At 32.9% G+C, this 21,788-nt stretch overlaps 2 protein-coding genes and 1 long non-coding RNA gene across 3 annotated transcripts; 2 read left to right on the forward strand and 1 right to left on the reverse strand.

Moving 5' to 3' along the window:
* Nucleotides 1-2,124: 2,124 nt before the first annotated feature.
* LOC123662174 (nucleolysin TIAR) lies at nucleotides 2,125-15,554 on the reverse strand. The gene is made up of 4 exons (XM_045597058.1): nucleotides 14,499-15,554; nucleotides 14,325-14,420; nucleotides 4,453-4,540; nucleotides 2,125-2,644 (listed from the first exon to the last, which is right to left on the reverse strand). The coding sequence occupies exons 1-4, from the start codon at nucleotides 15,360-15,362 to the stop codon at nucleotides 2,532-2,534; spliced, it is 1,161 nt and encodes a 386-aa protein (XP_045453014.1). The 5' UTR covers nucleotides 15,363-15,554; the 3' UTR covers nucleotides 2,125-2,531.
* Nucleotides 15,555-16,082: 528 nt separating this feature from the next.
* LOC123662175 lies at nucleotides 16,083-16,563 on the forward strand. The gene is made up of 2 exons (XR_006744445.1): nucleotides 16,083-16,294; nucleotides 16,372-16,563. It is a non-coding gene; the product is annotated as an uncharacterized LOC123662175 (long non-coding RNA).
* Nucleotides 16,564-16,579: 16 nt separating this feature from the next.
* Nucleotides 16,580-21,708, forward strand: LOC123662172 (zinc transporter 7). The gene is made up of 3 exons (XM_045597054.1): nucleotides 16,580-16,921; nucleotides 16,998-17,215; nucleotides 20,729-21,708. Exons 1-3 carry the CDS (start codon nucleotides 16,732-16,734, stop codon nucleotides 21,359-21,361), a joined length of 1,041 nt encoding a protein of 346 aa, XP_045453010.1. The 5' UTR covers nucleotides 16,580-16,731; the 3' UTR covers nucleotides 21,362-21,708.
* The last annotated feature ends 80 nt before the right edge of the window (nucleotides 21,709-21,788 follow it).

Below are 21,788 nucleotides of genomic sequence, written 5' to 3' on the forward strand. Positions count from 1 at the left end.
TATGAGAGTACTATAAAACTTTTAAGTTGATTTTGTATATTTCTAGTCTAATATTCTCAGATAAGGTGTACTCAGTTTTAAAGTAACATAATTTATTGCAATTTTTATGGATGTATATATGAAATGAATAATACAAAGGCATGATCCAAATAAGTTTTTACTGAAAGTAAGAAAACTTATTTTTACTTGTACAAGTAACTATAAATTTTAACGACATCAAAAATATTTGAGCAAATTCAATTTTCGTTTCCATAGAAATGTAATTGACTGATGCAATCATCGAGGAAAAAATCTCAAAATGTTAAATTTATTTACAGTTCGTGTTTAATTATTGTCAAATTCAAATGAATGAAAAATATAGGGGTTACTGTCACAGTTATTGTAACATCAATAATACAACAATAATCAAAAGTATTATTAAACTTAAACTATTTATTCCTTCCTTTTACAAAATGATGTTAAGAATTTACAATAATTTCTCATTAAACCGACTGTGTACACGCAGACTTCAATCACAGAAGACAATGGCCGACGTTTCTAAATTTGGACCCAGAAATAAACACGATAAAGTATATACGTATATATAATCATATAAATCGACGGCAAATCAAACACCCAGTGTCCCAGACCCACTGCTTTATTGACTCACCAGTGTTTCCATACAATAAATCATAACAATTCAAGTCAAACAAAACAACATGTGCCGAACTTAATAATTAAAAATACGTTAACGTAAGGTCTGGCGTCGTGCGAGATGCAATCGGTATACAGCTCAGTCGGTAGCGCGGCGCGCCAATAAATATCAACTTATGTACACGAGGCCAATCGCGACACTACTCCCCCTATATTATAACTTTTTTTAAAAATTTATAATTTATTTCGTTATGTCCTATCTATGTAGATCGACTATCGACGGCGGGCGACCAGTGCACCCGGCGTGTAGACTCGTGCGAACATATGCAGACTCGTGCTAGCACGTGCAGACTTATGCTAACACGTGCAGACTTATGCTAACACGTGCAGACTTATGCTAACACGTGCAGACTCGTGCGCGACGCTCGAATGTCGCCCCGGTCGCCCCCTCTGCATGAGTTCTTATCCATGTACTGTTCTACATGCAAACATTTTTGACATTCCTGCCAAGTCAACTGTACCAGATATGCGTCGTCCCGAAGAACGAATAAGATTGCTCTACCGTCGCTACTTTACCGGACGAAATATATTGTTGCAACGATACGCTCCTATCTATAAAGATCGGTATAACATTAGGTATAACATTATCGGTGGAGAACGTTCGCTGTGTATAGTCAAGTTTGTACCGTAATTGTCTAAAGGCAGTCGTTTTAAGGCTGACAGGGTACGCTGAAGTACTATACAGCCGTCCCGAAAATTGAACGTTAACACCGTTTGTGCCGTTATTATTGACCGGCAACGCTGTACGGCATTTATTTGTCGACTGGATAGTGTTAAGCTTACGAATAAAAATATAACTACAATCGACAAATAACCGAAATCGACGAACTGTTTCGAAATAACTCTGATACGACGATGGAACCTAGAAACCACTTTGTACCGTACATTCTCTATTACTTTAGAAAAATGTAGGAACAGATAATTAATAAAAATTCGAAGCCATAAAAAAATCCACAAACGAAACTTTCGAAAAAAGAACAGAAATATGGCAATAAAACTCAAAGAATACTTTAGTAGTTTTACATTTCGAAGTTCCCGTCGTCGTAAATGATTTGAGGATTACAAAAAAACAACTTAAATTAAAAGCTAAACTCAGCACCAACGCAGAGACCAATCAGAGCTATTTCATAACGGCGTTACAACCCAAAACATTCTAACACGACATAATCTTGAGTAGAAATCATGCATCGACGGTTTAACTATTATAACATAATGTGCACCGGTAGCGGCATATCTAAGATCCAGTCCAGTGAGTAGCCTAGTGATGCGACTCGAGTCAAATGATCTGAGATAAATTGAGTAAGTTTACTCAAATGAAAAAATCAACTAATTTGTATTCGAGTTTAATGACAACTCAAATTAAATTATTACAAAAGTTTTACAATATTAGTTTTTATAATTGGACATCGAAATCAAAATTCGTTTATTTTTAAAGCAATACATATAAATATATGTATATTACAGTAAATATTGATGTTTTGTATTACAATAACTAAAACTATAAATTTAACGACAAACTAACTCGACTGTCCTTAAACACGGTTACAAATTTGACTTATCAAGTCACGTGCGAATGGCGAGCTCTTTAAACTGAGTCTACAAACTCACATGATTCGACAATCACGAATACAAATTGAACAAATTGAGTGATATGTGAGTCAATCTCATATCAAGTCAACTAGCTCAATTGACTCGACTCAAATTGAGTTGTGTGTGAGAGTCGCATCACTAGTGCCGGTAGCTCGGAGGCGAGGCGCGGGTGGCGCTGTTGGCGCGATGGGCGCGGTTGGCGCTGTAGCGCTGTGGGCGCAGTTGGCGCGATGGGCGCGGTTGGCGCACTACTGGGAAGGGTACTGCGCGGACGGCACGGACGCGTACATGAGCGGCTGCGGCGCGCCGCCCCACGAGCCGCCGGCCGCGCCGCCGCCCGGCATGCTCATACGGTAGCCCGCTGGAATAAACAACATTTGCGATAATAAAAACACATTAACGTTAAATAAATGAAATGAAAACAGTTATTTCGCCAATCGTAAATAATCCGCCAATAATCTTAATGACAATATCTATAATTACGCTTTATTAGTCTCTTTAAACATCTTCTTTCTATTATGTCATCGGCTTTATTAAATAAAAAAACATAATACATAATATGTTTACCCTGTGTAAAAAATAGCTCCATATGTGTATAATAATAGTTATATTTTATAGAACTATGCAGTTTAGTCGCACCTACCTATAACTATAAACACGCTTATTTTTACTGTATAATACTTACAAAGCAGATGGGTACGATTCCATACATTCTTGGGCCAAAATGTAATGAAATGAAAATGGTATCAATTATTGCATTTAAGCTTATTGATCCCTTGCTGAAAATTATCTAAATTTTGGCTATCTGAGAGTGGATTGGATCTGGAGTTTATTTTAAATCAATACGAAATCGATAATTATTTTGGTTTATCAGATAATATTTGATATTTTCGATATTAATGTAACTTCATTTAAATGCACATTATTGTTTACAGATTTAATTGTGAGATAGACATTATTCTGACACGACTTTCTAGAACTACTTTTTTGTTTTTACTGTATTTATTTAGATAGTTACGAACCCAAAAACAGTTGAAACTTTCATGTTCAGTAATATAGACTACACTACTGACTACTACATTACATCACCATACCCTAATAAATAGTGCCAACTGCCAAATTGTAATTATCTCGTTTACAAAGTGGTCCTTGATTCTTAACCAGTAAATTCTTCTTTACCAGCTAAAACATATGTGACATTTTCTTTATCTTTGTCTCTTGAGATATTGCACTTAATGTTAGATATTAATTTTATGATACCGTTTTCCTTCAAAGCTATTTTCTTTCGTCTAACAATAATTGCCAATAATATTTTACTTCAAAAAGATCAATATTGGTAATAATTTCTTAATATTATATTAAAGGCATTAAAAGTAATTTAAAAAATCATTCAAATTTAACTAATTTGAAGTTAAAACTTGTTTCCATAGGATACCTATTTTATTGAGTGCAAAGAGATAATGCATTTCCCCAAATGAAAATCCCTAGCTAGTTCCATTTTTAGCGCATTTTCAGAAGTTTTACTAAACTGAAAAATGATTCGAAACTGTTAAAGCCGTTTTCGAGGACGTCATTATAAAGATAGACCACATACAAGTTTTGGAGCACTTGAGGTGCTCAAGGACGGGACTATTCATTTTACATATAAAATTTATAAACACCAAAGTAAAAATGCCAAATAACCAATCAGAAAACCTAATGTTGGTATATTCTATCCAAAAACTTTTATTATGTTCCGTTACCGTTCTAAACAACGTCGCTTACCTCGCTTGCTATACGATAAGCAAATGAGATAACGACGCAATCAGTAATAGCAAAAACTATAAAGTTTTTATGGGCCATTAGGATTTTTCATATTTCAAACATTTGAAGTAAAACCAAGTGAAATTTTTCTACTTTAAAACAAAATTACATTACTTTTTCGCGATGGTTAGATTCTAATTTTTGTTGACAGTAAAACACTTATAAAACAATTTTTATTTAACAAAAAATATAATTTTTAAATGGTATTCCTAAAGATGTATGTGTAACCTATCATTTTAGCTGTAATTTACTAAAACATATTTATATTATTATATATATATATTTGTTGTCATCTTACAATTTTTCTATCAAGGACAGATTCAAATATACACAATTATACACTACATAAAAGAAATACATATTTACCGGCAGCAGCGGCTTGCGGGGTGCTATAAGTGGCAGCATATTGTTGGTAATATCCTGGCGCCATATAGCCTTGTAGAGCGGGGTAACCCTGGAAACAACGAACAAAATATCAAACAAAGCTCACACTAACCTTCTATAGAAATTAAAATGTATCATACCCATCATATACTACACACATATAATCATACATAAATTGAGAACGGCTGGATTAATCCGAGCTGTTTTTTTTTAACGTTTTCCATAATTTGTAGAACGTTCTTATGGAATGAAAACTTATACTTCAACTTGAAAAAAAAAACTTCACGCGTTTTGTAGTTTGCATGACGGGACGTTTTTCGCGTAGTTATCAATAACATTATTTGTAACTTGTGAAATTGGCCCTTCATGTACTTATAACAAACAAATCATTGTCCTTACATAAATTAAGTTAACACATACGAGAAGCATTTTCCTTATATTTTTCATCAAAGCAACAAAAAACTACATATTTTTAAATATTGCTCAAGTGCATTTTTAACTGACTTCAAATAACTTTGTTGGAAAGGAGATATCCCAGGTGATCTGATGATGGGATCCCAGAGAAATCGAAGGAAACCCTTGAAAATCCGCACAACTTTTTACTGGGTGCACCGATTTTGATGATTTTTAATTTAATCGAAAGTCGATGTTTATCGTGATCACATTTAAATTTAGATTGGATTACAACTTTTGGAGTAATCTTTGATAATGCGTATTTACTTGACTATTTTTTCGTCTACCTACATTGTATTACTTGTCCATGTAATTGAAGTCGGTTTTTTTCGTTTGCCAGCAAACACAATTATTAATACTTACGTCTAGACTCAAGTGATACCCGAGTGAAGTTATTTATTTCAGCGTTTAAAATAAACATTCCTTAGTCGAAACTCTTGTTGGAGGAATTCTATTGTTTATAATTTGTAATATACGAGTGCAGTACAAGACGGCGTTTGTTTAGAAATTAACACGCATGTTTTTTGCACGCAATGTTAATAATATTTTTCCTTCTAATATTGACTTATTAGTGTTATTGCGAAAGATTCCGGTAATTACATTTAAACAAAAAATTTACCGTTTTTTCAGAGATTTATCAGACATACTCGTACACATTACACATAGCGAAATATATTTATTTTAATACTTTCGTCCATATAACTGGGTCGTTGGAGCCTTTGGCATTAACCCTGCTTTCCACTCCAGGGTTATGGTTTTAATTACCACCCTACCTAAAAACACCACCTAAAGGCCCTGGATATATGTCCTCGCTATTTACAGTAAAGCCTAAGAGAGACTTCTATATGTTCTTATTATGCGAAAAGTTGATGCGTGTGAATTATTGGAAATTTGTAAAAAAATTGTCTTGCTTTCTAAACTAATACGGTTTTTGTTACAGCTTTTGGGTAAGTACCTCAATTTATATATTACATAATTTATTGCTTGAATTTTTGTTTCTGTATTCAAAAAAGATTTCTGTAACATTGATTAGCGAGGGTAAAAATTATTTATTAGGCAACTAATAGAAAATATATTTTTTAGAATGTTTTCACGGGGCACCTTTATGACGAAGAAATCTCTAATTTCCTACTCACTGGTGATAATAGTGAAGATAGAATCGATTATTATGATGATGGTGATGGGATAGATCCTGACTTTGAATTGTTGTAGGAGGAAAATATTATGTCTGACGATGACGCAGAAACAACATGTATTGATTTAAATGCCATTATTGATGATCTGCAAGATATTATTTTACAAACTACTGAATCGGATCGGCTACCAACTCCATCAGTCACAAATTAAAAGAAAGGAAAGCAAGAGCAATCTCATTCTAAATCACCAATAAGGAAACAGCACATTACCATCTGATTAACTGGGTCTAAAATATACCTATACAATTTTTCCTTTATTTATTTCCTAAAGAAATGATTCACCTTATCGTTAATCAGACTAACTTATACATGGTACAAAAAAAAATTCCAACCAATCCTTATAACGTTACTAAAATTGATATTTAGCAATTTATTGAAATCGTTTATCTTATGTCATTGATCGAACTACCAAGAGTTACTATTTACTAGAATACGAATATTAGAACACCTTTGATATACTTATAAAAAACAATGCCAAAAAATTAAGAGCCATTTCACAAAAATCGGTAACAATCCGTGAAATTGTAATATTTTGACGTCGTTAATCTCAGTGTTGGATGCAATAATGTAATTTATATTCTTGAAATATAATAGAGCTACCTTTGTTGTAGTCCATAGTCAGATCAGAATTTTGATTTATATTATGTGTATAAAATTATTAACCTTTTCATCAGCCTCCTCCCTGGGTAAACGGTCGCAATGTATACTTTGAAGTCCTACTTTTCAATAACCTCTACGTTGAAACCATTTTTAAAAAATATCATAATATGTGGAATATAATTTTGTTGTCCACTATCATAGATTTTTATTCCATTTGTATCTCTATTAAACGATAAAAAAAATTTAAAGTTACGAATATTTTCCAAATAAGTACAATTTTAAAAGCGATATTTCTCTTAGAAAACTAAGAAATTTTAACGAACTATCTTCATTAAAGTAAACTTACATCATTAAGGAATACAAAAAAAATAACTAAAAGATGTAATTATTTTTAATACATTTTATATTAAATAATAAAAAGATAGTATATATTGCCACGCATCAAGCCCGGTAAATCAGTCGAGCGCTAGCGCTCTTAGAGGTAAGGTCCACGCCAAATTCTGCGCAGCCGTCTCTCTCGCTCACACGCGCCAAGCGCCTGTTGTTATAGCGGATAAAACGCATTTGATACTTTCATAATAAAATATAAATAAAATAAACATATTACGAAAATGACTGTAAAATAATATAATGATAATTTCTGTAAACAAATGTATAATTTAATTTTCTTTTCTCACACTATCAATACAAATAGGCATTTCAATCTGTTTGTCTTGTTATTTGTTAATTAATATGTTTGTCGGTGTCGATGTCATTAAATGCTTTTTTATTCATATCGTAAATATTAGATTCATTCGTAAACTGAAAAAACTAAATCAATTTAAAAAAATTGTTTCATAAAATTGATTTTTTTAATTTATTTTAAATTTATTGACTGTTGTTATATAACATACTTGACATTTTTAACAAATTAATTATGTAAAAAACATTTTATACCATAGTTATAATTTTTATTATACATCAGAAAATGATCACGATGGTCTTTTGGTTGTCACACTATACGTACTAGCACAAAGATCGCGCGGCTCGTACGACTCGCGCGATGCGACCAAATTTACCTAAACTTGCAGAGCGTAAAATTGTGAAATGGCTCTTAATTAAAAAAAACAATGTTAAAAAATAAATTTGAAAAAATACGGCAATACTATCGCAAAAAGCTCCATAAACGGCGATACAAGATATATGTACTTAGAGTTGTAGTGTGTTGTACTGTACTTACTGGAGAACCTGACTTGACTGTTATCACTGTTTTGCGAATTCTATATGAGGCATATATTTGCTTCTATTTATAAAATATTATTTAAAAGAGTCTGTCATAATAATAGTCTATTTGCTAGACAACCTACACGGTCATACCGTCTTTTATGGTTAATGCTTATATTTTTAGGCTATAACCTCTAACAGATCACCTACCTAATGGCTTCTATTTTATAATGTATCATGTACTTGCTTATATTAGGAATTAGAATAACTAAACACTCTTCCCTTTAATACTAGTACAAATAACTCGTACTCTATTTCCGATTAGAATGATTTAAAGTTATTTATTGTCGTGTGAACTAATCATTTAACTAATAACGTAACATTTAACTTTATAATCTTATTAATTTAGCACTATATGCCCGCGACCCTAAGCTTACGTCAGCGCTGTGTATGAAAACAATGAATGCTTTGTTTACTAATAAAGATTTATTCTCCTTACATTCCAATTTGAAACCAAAAAAAGCTTACGACAGTAAACATAAATATTCCTATAGTGAGTGCTAGGCATATTCGACACGTCTGAACATGATTATTTTATGGAAGACTGGCTATTTGATTGCGTTTTCATTTTTATAGAAATGTTTATATTATTCCAAATTTTACGCTACGGAGAATGTAAATTTTCCCCGTTTTTGTAACATTTATCACTGTAGCTCTTTATTTGTCGTAACGAGATATTATATAGCCTTCCTTGATAAACAGATTATCTACCATTATAAACAATTTTGCAATTCGAACAAATAGTTACACAAATAAGCTCTGAAAGCAAATTATTCAGCTTTATAATATTAATTTAGAAGTACAGCTGGCCTAGTGTTTCTGCACTGTTTAACATTCTAAAATAACATATATTGTTATATTTTTATGTGACTAATGTATTGTACTATCACTAATTTATATGTACATATATGTATACATTAACAAAAAGTATTACAATGAATGCGAATTGCGATACATATGGCAATTAAATAAATTTGTCTTTGATTCGATATACCCAACTAATAATATAAACGAGAAAATTTATGAGGATGGATTAATGGGTGTTTTAATCTTTCAAGGAAACACTTCTGGACTAACTGTAATTAAACTATTTAGCTGGAGATCAGAAAAACACATAGGCTACTTTTTATTTTGACATTGCCACTGGAACGAAAATTACGCGGGTAAAACCGCAAAGCGCAGTTACTAGTAAGAATGGTCGAAATTGCTGTTCAAAATTTGTGTAAGTATGAACATAATTACTGTTCAATATTCACATAAAATATATAAATATGGTTAAAAGCGTGGATGTCGTGGGCTCTGTAGAACTGAAATACATGCTGAAGGAATTACATGCACAAGAGCGAAAAAAATAGAAAAAAAAAAACATCGCCGACCGAAAAGTGTAAACGTGAATAATTTAGTCTATTTGCTAATTATGAAAGTTAATTATTTGAAAGTCAGAGTTGTTAAAAGAGAAAATATTTTTTTCGTTAAAATATGTTAACAAAGATTCAGTGGATGCTATAAGTTATATCTTAACTAGATGTTGCTTGCGATTTTGTTAGTGTGGAAATATAATCACGGGAATCAAACATGTGTCTTTCCAGACAATAAACATACGCGTGCCAAAATTCATACAGATCTTTTTATAGTCATAACACAAATCAACATCAAAACTTTCGAATTCATAACAGTAGTTTGTTTTAATTATTTAACTACAAAAACGCTTCAAAAAATTGATAAAAGCGTACGTAAAATATAATTATGATGCTAACAATAAAATTAATCAAGAACACATATGTGTTAAGACAACGTTTTATCAGGCCTTGCAAATTAAATTACTAAACTATTAATCAATTATTCATAAACTTTTCAACGATAGCCATGTTTTAAAAATAATAAGTAATAGGTAGCAAGGAGTGCAGAATGCTAATACTTTTTTAAAATAATGCATAAAAATACATTAAATCGGCAAGAAAAAAGAACTACACACACTACCGTGTATTTGACACACACACGCATATATACTCTTTTGTTTATTATTATAAGAGTAGTCTTTGACAACAACTTTAATAATATTCAAACTGATAATTTAAATTAAATTTGGTCGAATTTCGAACACTGTGCGACCTCTAGTTAGTATAAATAGTCAAACATAAAACATAATGCTACTTCCGGCGTAAAGTTTAATGTCTGTCAAATGTGAAAGCAAATATTCGCAGATTCGTTCGTTCTCTTCAATGCACAAAATAAATAAAGATTCGCACGCTTGTGACGCGTCAACCAGTCGTAATTTTTTTTTTTATATAAAACGTGATTCTTAACGAAATGGCACAATGAAATACATTGTGTTGAGAAACGACCTTGTATGACTGGCCTAATTATTGAGATAAGTTGCAGAGTCAGAATGACTATTTAATATTAAAAAATTTGAAGAATGTAATTTATACATTAACTTTTTTTTTATTTTTCTAAGAATTTTGCTAATACCACTTGTACTATTATTTATATTTTTTATAGGATACTAGCTGTACCCTAGGCGCGTTGCTACGTTTTTCCTTTTTTGGTCGTACCAACTCAAAACCTTTGTGAACTCATGCACAACACTTTGCTGGAGATCATGACATGATTTAAATGCATAATTTACGATTCTATAAAGGACATATCGACAAACATTCATTTATATATACACCATAGCAACGAATTATCGAAAACTCGATAAAGTTTTATAAAAATAAAATATTGTAAGTGACCATAAAAATTAAAAACTTATACCTTGACTCATGCTTGTTACAGATGAACCTAATATATAATATTTACAGATAGTTTTGCTAGAAATCATGTCCGCGTGGAAATGTGCCAAGAATGCTGGCAGCATTTCCCCGTTGAATCGCTATGCCGATTCTCTGGGCAAAAATGCACCAGCCCTCTTGCCTCCAGTAGAGGCAATAAGGCGAGCAGTTATCTCATTTAAAAAAAAATTTAGCACTGCTACTCCAAGTGTGCAGGTTGCGTCCTACAAAAGCGCCCGACCCCTTTCCAGGGAACCAACGTCAATCCATCAGGTCTCTTGCCACCATCGCGACTAATTCCAGTTGGCTCGATAAGAGCAGGAACGTCGATGGTGGCAAGAGCTCTTTATGGTATCATTTAGGGAACCGTGGCGGGAAAACCTACCTGAACTCTTGTTACAGGAAAGGAATATAAATAATAATAAATATAATAACTAAATATTAATATATATATGAATATAAATCTACAGTTACAAGAACGTGTATAGAATTTTTATATTAATTTTATGTTGGAGATAACGCAAATTACTGACACAATAAAAAACTCTTACTGATAAGGAATAATTCAATTATGTAAAAATTTGACTTTGCACTGTGTATAAAAGAAATATGTACATAGTAACAATAGATACATTTAACGACTTCTAATTATGTATAAATAAGTGAAAACTTTAACTAATTTTTGATATTTTATTAATGACAAAAAAATGTAATCTATAAATGTTAACTGCATTGTTTCTTTTTAAATATTAATTTATTGAAAACAAACATAATTTAATTTTTTTTTGATTTTGTGCCTTTTCACAGCTAGGCTGAAAATGTCAGTCCCATAATGCCCTATATCACAATAAACAATTCAACTATAAATTCTACTCGTAATTTCTATTTTAATCTAAAACTATAAATTATCTTGGCTGCTTCTGACATTGGAGCGCCAATATACTTTGGAAAACTCCCACAGTCTTCTAATTTTTAAAATGAAGATTCAATAGTGCTTATGTAAACTTACATATAGTAATTTTTGATTTTGTTTGTAATTACTTTTATAGTTGTAGTTGGGCCGTTCCTATCATGATTTAAGAGATTAAAGTTAGAACACTACATACTAAATTTGGTATAAAACTCATATGCATAATATCTGTTAAGATAATTAGTTCTTTGATCAAAAGAAACAAATACACGCTTCACACTCAATGGCCCCCAGCAGGACTATTTCTTGTCGGGGTTCCAGAAACACTCACAATACACAAGCACAAACGCCCAGAACATGACAAACATCTATATGGCCAATACAAACACCCCACACGTGACAATAATTTGTGTTTTCATGGGATCGAACCCGCAACCGCTAGCGCAACAATCAGCAATGTGACCGCTGGGCCAATGCGTCGTCATCAAATCATATATATAATTTATTTTAGAAATATTATATTTAGAATAATCAGTATTAATACTGTGGGGTGTGGGTAGTCTGGAAAAAGATCACTATGAAGTAATAAAACCGCCCATTGCATGCTATGTAACTATTTTCAAGCTTCGGGTTGTCTAAAAAACACACAATACACAAAAACAAACACCAAGACCATGATAAAAATCGATAAGGCCAATGCAAATTGTTTCATCATGTGCGGGGGTTGACCACTAACCCAACAGCCAGTGCTATAACCGCTCCAGCAAGGTATCATCAAATATTATAATATTATAAAACTTATTGATTTTAGTTGAAGTTGAAAAAGCACATTAATTTTTAAGTAGTATAAACATTGATCACAATGCTGCAAAAACTATGCAAAATATTTGACAAATTTATTAAAAATAAGTGTTTGGATATGTGTATGGTGAACTCATTACTTTGTGTAACAGTCTGAATCATTAGTAACTAATTCATTAATAATAAATCACATGTATTAAAAAAAAACTATAAAAAGCAACATACATTTTAACTTTTTCCTTCAGGAATATACTACAATAAAATGTATTTATTTAACTAAAAACACAAGTATGAATCTTAGTCTCTCACATAAAAAGTATATCCACCTCATATCTATCTCAACTAACCTATTATGTAATAAATACACTTCTATTTATTTTTCACTGAACTATTGATTTCCAACTAACCTAACATTATTACATTGATGATAAATATTTGTTACGGATCTTGTCAATCTATGATAAGATCAATGCAAACATATATATATAATGTTATCATAGGTTTTTATAACTCTCAAGGTCATCATACCCCCAACCATGTCGTTAGCAAAATTATCTGACAACGAGAGCTCAAAAGGATAAATACACTTAATATGTCCATATTGCTGGCAACAGGGTTAAAAAGAATTCATAATCGACTATAAATTAACAGGGCAAATATCCTAGTTTACATTTCAAAAATATCAATGCGGTAGCTTTAAATATAAGTCTGGGTGTAATTATTATAAATTATAATATTATTTGTGGTTTCTTGTACATGTATTATTTCTGTGTTTTAAGTAAATATACTTAAAAAGTATATATTTAGCTATAACAGTTGGCTGTTACCTATAACACAAGCATTAAGTTGCTTACCATAGGAACAGACGACCATGGGTGTATAGAAAAAAGTGTACATGTATAATATGTTATAAATATATTATATAGTAGATGCAACACTGAATGCAACTAATTTTAAGTGATCGAATTGCCAAACTCATTGTTTTTCATTTTAGTAATAGATAGTAATACTACTAACTAAGTTCGTAGTTTACACCTGAATAGTCTCATGATAGTTTAATACATTCGAAATCAGACTACAGTATATGCAAAATATGAAAGTGAGTGTGCCAAAGTCAGCTCTGCAGTCACCAACCCGCTTGCCCAGTGTGGTGACTATGGGCAAAACACATGAGTTGGCGCCATTTTTGGAGCAAGCTTGTAGAAGCCTATGTCCAGCGGTGGACTGCGATAGGCTGATGCGTATGGAAGTGATTCTGAGCAAACTTGCAGACTAATTCTTTTTGTATTCAAAATAGATAATATATTACTGAAGCCATAATTTTTTTTAGGTTAGTTTAGATGATTAAAAAGACATTGTATGAAATATCAGCTGAAATATTCCTTGTTTGAATCTATACTTTTAGTATAATTTTTGTTTATAATGTGTGCTTAAATCTATCGAACACACTACTTCAATTGTTTAGTCATTTAGTGCAGTGCACTTGTCATAAAGAAATTGACATTGTTAGTCAAGATAACATCTTTGTAAGATTACTAACATAGCAAGTATCATTGCTTTAATTAAAGAATAACTTAAAGATTTATTCAAGGCAAACGTTTGGATCACTGCCATTATTATTTTATATATTTACATTATACTTAACAATTAAAAATCTCTAAAAATTGGCAAATATGATCATTATATTTTATCTTTTAAAATTAAATGAAAACTTGAATAAATAAATAAATATTATCAAAGCATTAAGCAAATTACAATAATACCATTTTTTATCTTTACTTCTGAAACTATAGCAATAAGTATCAAATCTTTATATACTGGGTTATGTATACTAAAATTGCCGGATGTGATATTTACCTGAGCGTACCAATATCCCATTCCTTGTTGGTAAGCATAAGGGTACTGCGATTGTGCTCCCATTGGTGCAGGAGCGGCCGGCGGGTTGCTCGTACTCTGTAATTTTTGAGAAACGACGTGTTAACAAAACATTAAACACATATTACATTCATTTTGCTAATTATATCAACTTACCTGGTTTTCTGTTCCTCCATTCTCTTTACCCCAGAAACATTTAACTGTATGACCACTAATTTCTGTATTGTGTGTTGCCTCTATAGCGTGAGCCGCTGCTTCCTTAGTTGTGAACCTAATAAAAGCGTATCCTTTATCCCTGAATACTCTTATGTCCTGTATCTGACCAAACTGTGAAAATGTGCTTTGCATTAGCTCTTCAGTGATTACATTGCTAGTGAAACCTCCACAGTAAACAGTTGTGTTTGTTGGCGAGCTCTGGTTGTAGACTTCATCAAATGTGGGCTGCTTAGCTCGCTTGCTACTCGGCGCTCCTTCATTGGGTCCTTTGGTCGGTGGTTTACGGGTTGACCAATTAGTACGTATAGACCGTGAGCCTAACCATTGACCGTTCATAGCCTGAATTGCAGCTTCGGCATCTGCTTTCTTAACAAACGAAACGAAAGCGTACCCTTTAGATTTGAGCGTTTGTGGGTCACGCACTATTCGACAATTCGAAATCTCACCAAACGGTGCAAAAGCTTCGCGAAGTATGTGAGTTTCAATTTCAGGTGATAGATCTCCCACGAATATGTGATGATGGTTGCTAGTATCCGTCTTGGGCTGATTACCAGGACTTGTAGCCCAATTAACCTTCATTTCCTTGTCGAGAAATACTCGTTTGTTCATGGCGGCCAGGGCCGTAGCCGCCGCCGTGTGGTTTGTAAACTCGAGGAAAGCATATGGATCATTACCGGGCTCTCGAATTATTTTGCAACCTTTAACTTCTCCTATTTGTCCGAATAACGCGCATAGGAAATCTTCTGTCACACTCGCGTCTAAATTCCCGACGTAGAGAGTTTTAGGATGGCTTTCGTCGCCCATATTAGCTTATATCGTAATCTAGCGGTTAATTTATTACAACTATGAACACTAATATCGAAAATACACACTAATCAACGTGTTATTTCATCACATTAAACATTGGATGACGGATAAAAGAAAGAAAAATGTCGCAAACAGCGCCTAGAACTTCTCGAAAGACGTTGCTGTTGACTCGTGAAACGTTCACTTTTCGGAAACAAACGCATCTATAGACGAATTTCCGGTAGAATCATTTTAAAAATTTGGAGGGAAAAAATAAAAAAAATAAAAATAAATGATAACACATGTTAAAAACATTTATATGATAGTAATAATATTTTGTGTAAAAAAACTTACAAATCAAATGATAAATAACTGAAAAATTTGATACATACGTTACACGATTTTTCTACCATAAACTGCATTTATAATTATTTCATAGACAAAAGAATTATCTTTTCCGGAAATGAGTGTCTGTTTGAAACCTTATGAATCATCAAAAACAATGTTTCGTTTATAAATTCCACAAATTAAATGATCGTAGTGATTGGTTAAATTACTTGAGTAATTATTTTATCTAATAATAATACTAGTCTGTATTGCTATTTTGATGAATCAAATGATAAACTCGATATTTAAATGTTTAAAATTTAAATTGAAAAAATAAATAATACTTTACTGTGTGTAGCAAAAATAAATTAAAAATATAAATACATGATTATATTAGCTTCTTATATTTACAAAGCTATAATTAAAACATACGAAGTATTTATTACGAATAACATTATTTCTAATTTCTAGGCTTCACTTTAATTTTCACTTTAATCACGGTTAACTTTAATTTTTTACTCTTGAATAATGATCATAACTTCATAGAATTAAAGCTTGGAGGTTGGAGGCTGAACGGAACCTGTATAAGTATTGTGCTCTGTGAACCTGTAAACCTGTAATAAGTAATACTAATAACCATTACATGATTACAGTAACTAATAACCATGTCATTGACTTGAAAATTTCTGATTGACAACAGCGACACAGCATCGACAGCCCCACGACAGGTCGACAGCACCAGTATATAAGTGTATAATCTATGGACAGCACTACACTCGACAGCACAGTATGATGATAATTTATGTCTCAGTACGAATTAGTAAATTTAGTTTTTGTAACAACATTACTGAAAATGATTGCCTTTTATAAATAAATCGAATTTTAAGTGAAATTCTTCTTTATTTTTTTTTATTTTCTATATATCCTTAATATTTTACTTCAAACAAGGTTATAAACCGCTATCGAGTACACGTATGCAGTGATTCTCGAGTAAAACGTGAATTTTGTGAGATATTAGGATTGAAATGACGTGAAACAAGTGTAAAATATTACAAATATAATGTTACCTCTTATACAAAAAGACACCCGGCAGTCTCGGGGTGCCGTTTCTGGAATTCGTGAAAAGTTTCAAAACTGGTTGAGATTAATATTTTCGGACAAAAATTCAAAAAACTTATTTCTTTTTCTTTTACTGAATTTGTCTTTTGCTTTTGTGGAGTTATTCTATGGAGTTTGGACGAATAGCTTAGGTGAGTAACTGTTTAATGATTGATTTAAGAGATTTTAATGTTTTGTAGTGCAATTAAACTATTATCTTTTTTATAGGTCTTATTTCTGATGCATTCCATATGTTCTTTGATTGTACGGGCTTGGTGGCTGGATTAGCAGCTTCATTAGTGTCAAAATGGAGAGCAAATGAACGTTACTCCTATGGCTATGCAAGAGCCGAAGTGTTAGCTGGTTTTGTAAATGGACTTTTTCTGCTATTCATTTCATTTTTTATTATGAAAGAGGCAGTGGAAAGAGCTATTGAACCACCAGAGGTAATCTTGTTAACATTTATTTTTTTCTAAAATATTCTATAGTTTAATGAAAATCTAAATCTAAATTTTTCTTGATCTTATTTAACTACTATTCATTAAATCACTTCAGCCTATTGCAGTCCACTGCTGGACACAGACCTCCACAAGTTTGCATTAAAAATGGCGTGAACTCATGTGTAATTCCCATAGTCACCACTTTGGGCAGGATGGTTGGTGACCGCAGGGCTGGCTTTGTCGCATCGAAGACGCTGCTGCCCGTCTTCGGCCTGTGTATTTCAAATCCAGCAGTTGGATGGTTATCTCACCATTTATAAGTTCTATATATATATTATATTTCCTATACCTTACTTTATAAGTTTCATGGTGGTAGTGGAACTGTGTTATCCCTTGGACGCCTCTTATAACACCCAGGGGAAGAGAGGGGGTGGCTATATTCTATAATACTGTTAATAATAAGACTGCATTTGGTAATACCATATGCTATTTAAATAATTTGATACAACATACAATAAATGGAGCGAAAATGTTAACAAATTTAATCATTCTCAAAAGAATGATTATTTTTAATTTGACTGCCACATTGGCAGAATTGGTAACAGCCCCAACCTTAACCCAGCTTTTTGCTTCAGTCCATACCTATAGTTTAGGTTTTTTTTTTTTTTTTTTTTATGTCACTAGGTCGGCAAACAAGCGTACGGCTCACCTGATGGTAAGCAATTACCGTAGCTTATAGACGCCTGCAACACCAGAAGCATCGCAAGCGCGTTGCCGACCCAATCCCCAATCCCCCCAGGAGCTCTGGTCACCTTACTCACCAACAGGAACACAATACTGCTTGAAAACAGTATTATTTTGCTGTGATTATCTGTAAGGTCGAGGTACTACCCCAGTCGAGCTGCTCCATATTTTGAGCAGGAAATTCCTGCTGTGCCCTACCTCAGTTAATTCCTGCTGTGCCCTACCTCAGTTGGAATATATATATATTTTTATTTGCACCTCAGGTGAAATATATATACATTTTTATTTGCAAATTTCACAATTGTTCAAGATTTAGCCTGTAACATCCCACTGCTGGGCATAGGCCTCTTTTACCAAGAAGGATCAGAACTTAATCAACCACTCTGGTCCACTGAGGGTTGGTGGATATGTAAATTTATTACAAGAAAATACGTATCTAAAAATATATTAGTTATTAAAATAAAATATAATAAAGAAGTGTCAGTCAGCTGTTATCTAAACACAGGCAATTAGTTGCATACTTTAGGAATATACGTGTGAATCCAAAACATTTTTATTTATTTGATTTAATATTTTGATTAAATGATAGGGAAGTCCAGTATAGTAAATTTTAATATTATCATCTCTATCATGCCCTATAGAAAAAAAATCTCATTAAACCTCATAAAAGGATAAATGCAGACCAAATTCTTATACTGATCCATGCTTTATGAGGTTTTATGAGATTTTTTCCATACGGTGATTGATTAGAAAAACTTCCCTATTTGTGTAATAAAGATAAATGCGCATGATTAAGTTCAGTCTTTTATCTTTCTTTTACTGATTCTCTAATGATCCATTTTTCTTCATAAAACTTATAATGACTTGAGCATATATGACATGTAATATAATCGAGTTTAGATTTTTTTAAATATGTATCAAATAATAATTCTTCAAAAAACAAAATAAATACTTTACACTTAACAGCCTTCTATTGAAACTGAAGCAGTTTTTGGGGGCCTAGAAACACACACCCCCATAACTTTCACGCCTTACTCTTATTTTTCAAAGATAAATTTTCAAAAATACTATAACTTTACTTTTTCTAATATTATTATATAGTATCTGTAGAAGTTTGATGATAGCTTAGTACAATGGACACAGTAATTGACAGTTGCCCTTACCAGTGTCCAATGGTCACAGGTTTTAAATATGAGGAAGCCTTAATCTCATGACAAAATGTTTTTAAAAAAAAGGCAAAAAAATAATTAGGTATTCACATAAATTTTGCTAAAACATTTAAAAATAAATTTCGTTCGACTCTTGCATAAAGTCACGTAATTAAACAATATCATGAAAAACTTATCAGTAAATAAATTAAAAACTGCCGCAACGTTGAGAAAACTTTCTACTCTGACAAAACGTAATGTTACTCAACTGTTACGGTTTTCGTCGATCGAGCACGTATTTTCCGGTCGCTTTGTCGCGTAGGTTATTGTTAGAAAATTTTATTACAAATACAGTAAAGAGAATTTACATGATAATCATGTTGGCCACATGAGGGAAGACAGGTACAAACATTGAGATACGTAAATCCGAGGTTGTAATGTTGATTTGGGTATGATACCTATTTAGTTTACCAAAATAAATCTACGCATAACTGTCTTTGGATCTGTAATATCTATCATTAGTGTTGAAAATTTTCACATTATTTACGATTATGGTCGAAATACCGATATGCTGTGTGGTTACGGCAGTAAAGAATATAGCCACCCCCTCTCTTCCCGTGGGTGTCGTAAAAGGCGTCTAAGGCGACTAACTATAACAGTTCCACTATCACCTTGGAGCTTAAAAAGTCGACCGATGGCGGGATAATTACTCAACTGTTAGCTTTGAAATACCCTGGCCGAAGACGGGCAGCAGGGTCTTCGGTATGACAAAGCCAGCCCTGCGGTCACCAACCCGCCTACCCAGCGTGGTGACTGAGGGCAACACACGTGAGTTCACGCCATTTTTGCCACGAACTTGTGTTGGCCTATGTCCAGCAGTGGGCCATAGCAGCAAAATTATATTAACCCTTTCCCAGCTGTTTGCGTAATATTCCGCGTTTTGATGTTAATACCCGTGGCGCTAATCCTGCAATATTACGTTCTATTTTTTCGATGTCCAATTCTTGAATACATGAAAAACATCGAATATTATTTATAATACTTCAGGGTATGTACTTTACGACATTTGAAAGTTTAAAACAGTAGGCTCACAATTCAGATACATAAAATAAAATCTAAATAATGCAGTCAAATGAGGTGATTTTACAAATCTGACACGGCCTCAAACCCGTAAGTTTGTGGGCTAGTGATGCGCTAGTAAAAACTAAATAATAGAAAATCAGGTTTTAATTATTAATTATCTTGTTAATATGTAACAGTAATCTAGACACGTCTAGATTATAACTAAATTTAATCTTTAATGTGTTTTTTAAACTTTGCACTTGATAATCGACAACAATTGAAGATAATCGGTTGAAAATTACGAAATTAAAAAATATATATTCTTATGGTTTATAAAACAGATTCGTACCATGTCGCAGGCAAGACCTATCGGCAACAATTATTAACAAAAAAGTACTTATTTGCTATAAATGTGATATATAATGTGTAATATATAATTTGTGAAAAAAACAAGGTCACTGTGCAGAAAGTAGAGTTTTTTCGTATTTCCTAAATAAATTTACAGAGTATAAATAGTTCAATAGTAAAACTATAATGGCTAATAAAAATTACATTTTTTTTACAGGTAAAACACGAAAGGCTACTCGTCGTCTCAATCCTCGGGTTCCTAGTCAACCTGATTGGCATATACGCTTTCCACCACGGCCATGGTCATGGCCACGGCGGCCATGGCCACTCGCATGGCGGACACGGCCACTCGCACAACCATAACCATGGCCACTCGCACGATGATATCGAAGCCCCTACCGGCGCGGGATCCGCCATCATGCGTGGAGTGTTCTTACACGTGCTTGCGGACACCCTTGGTTCCGTTGGTGTCATAATATCCGCCATTTTAATGCAGCTATTCGGCTGGATGAGAGCAGATCCAATTTGCTCGATGGCCATAGCGTTGCTCATAGCTGCGAGCGTGTTCCCGTTAGTGATGGATTCTGGTGGTGTTTTATTGCAACGGACTCCAGCGACACTCGAAAGAGCGCTTCCAAACTTGTATACTAGGGTTGTGGGCTTAGCCGGTGTTCATGCGGTCCAAGAACCACATTTCTGGACTCTCTGCAGTGATGTATACGTTGGGGCGTTAAAACTAGAAGTAGCTAGGGAAGTAGATCCTCGATATATAACTGATCAAGCCGCAAGGATCTTCAGAGAGGCTGGAGTCAAACACCTTACAGTTCAACTAGACTACTCCCCACTTTGATTGATAGCATAATGGTGCTTCTTCTGATGTCACAAACTGAATTGAAATTTATTTTCACTCCTATTTTTATGTTAAAAAAAAACAACCAAATTAAAATAAGTAGTATAATGAGTTTGAATCGGGATAAATAGTCTTTCTCTATAATTTTCAATGTCTTATGATACTTAAATCTAACTTAGATAATATAGTTGAATTTAGTCAATGGTGCATCAGAATCGACACCAATGTATCACGAATGTACATAATACCACAAAGTGGGCGTTTATTGTATATAAAGAAAGGAATGTAATTTATACGCAAACTTTGCTAAAAAGCAATACAAAATCAATAAAGTTGCTGTCAGTATATTTAAGTATCAACTAAAATTATTTAATAATATACAATAAACATACATGAGACAATTTCTGCGATGTTCAATCTAAAAGTA

This window comes from Melitaea cinxia, chromosome 18, assembly GCF_905220565.1.
Source record: "Melitaea cinxia chromosome 18, ilMelCinx1.1, whole genome shotgun sequence".
In the NCBI taxonomy this organism is placed as follows: Eukaryota; Metazoa; Arthropoda; class Insecta; order Lepidoptera; family Nymphalidae; genus Melitaea; species Melitaea cinxia.

Bases quoted from the DNA above. Each gene is read 5' to 3' on its own strand.
- LOC123662174 (XM_045597058.1), bottom strand. From the start codon at position 15,362: ATGGGCGACGAAAGCCATCCTAAAACTCTCTACGTCGGGAATTTAGAC. The intron at 14,421-14,498 runs GTAAGTTGATAT...CAAAAATTACAG, and splicing joins ATGGAGGAACAGAAAACCAG to AGTACGAGCAACCCGCCGGC. The intron at 2,645-4,452 runs GTAAATATGTAT...TGTTTATTCCAG, and splicing joins CCCGCAAGCCGCTGCTGCCG to CGGGCTACCGTATGAGCATG.
- LOC123662172 (XM_045597054.1), top strand. From the start codon at position 16,732: ATGTTACCTCTTATACAAAAAGACACCCGGCAGTCTCGGGGTGCCGTT. The intron at 16,922-16,997 runs GTGAGTAACTGT...TCTTTTTTATAG, and splicing joins AGTTTGGACGAATAGCTTAG to GTCTTATTTCTGATGCATTC. The intron at 17,216-20,728 runs GTAATCTTGTTA...TTTTTTTTACAG, and splicing joins GAGCTATTGAACCACCAGAG to GTAAAACACGAAAGGCTACT.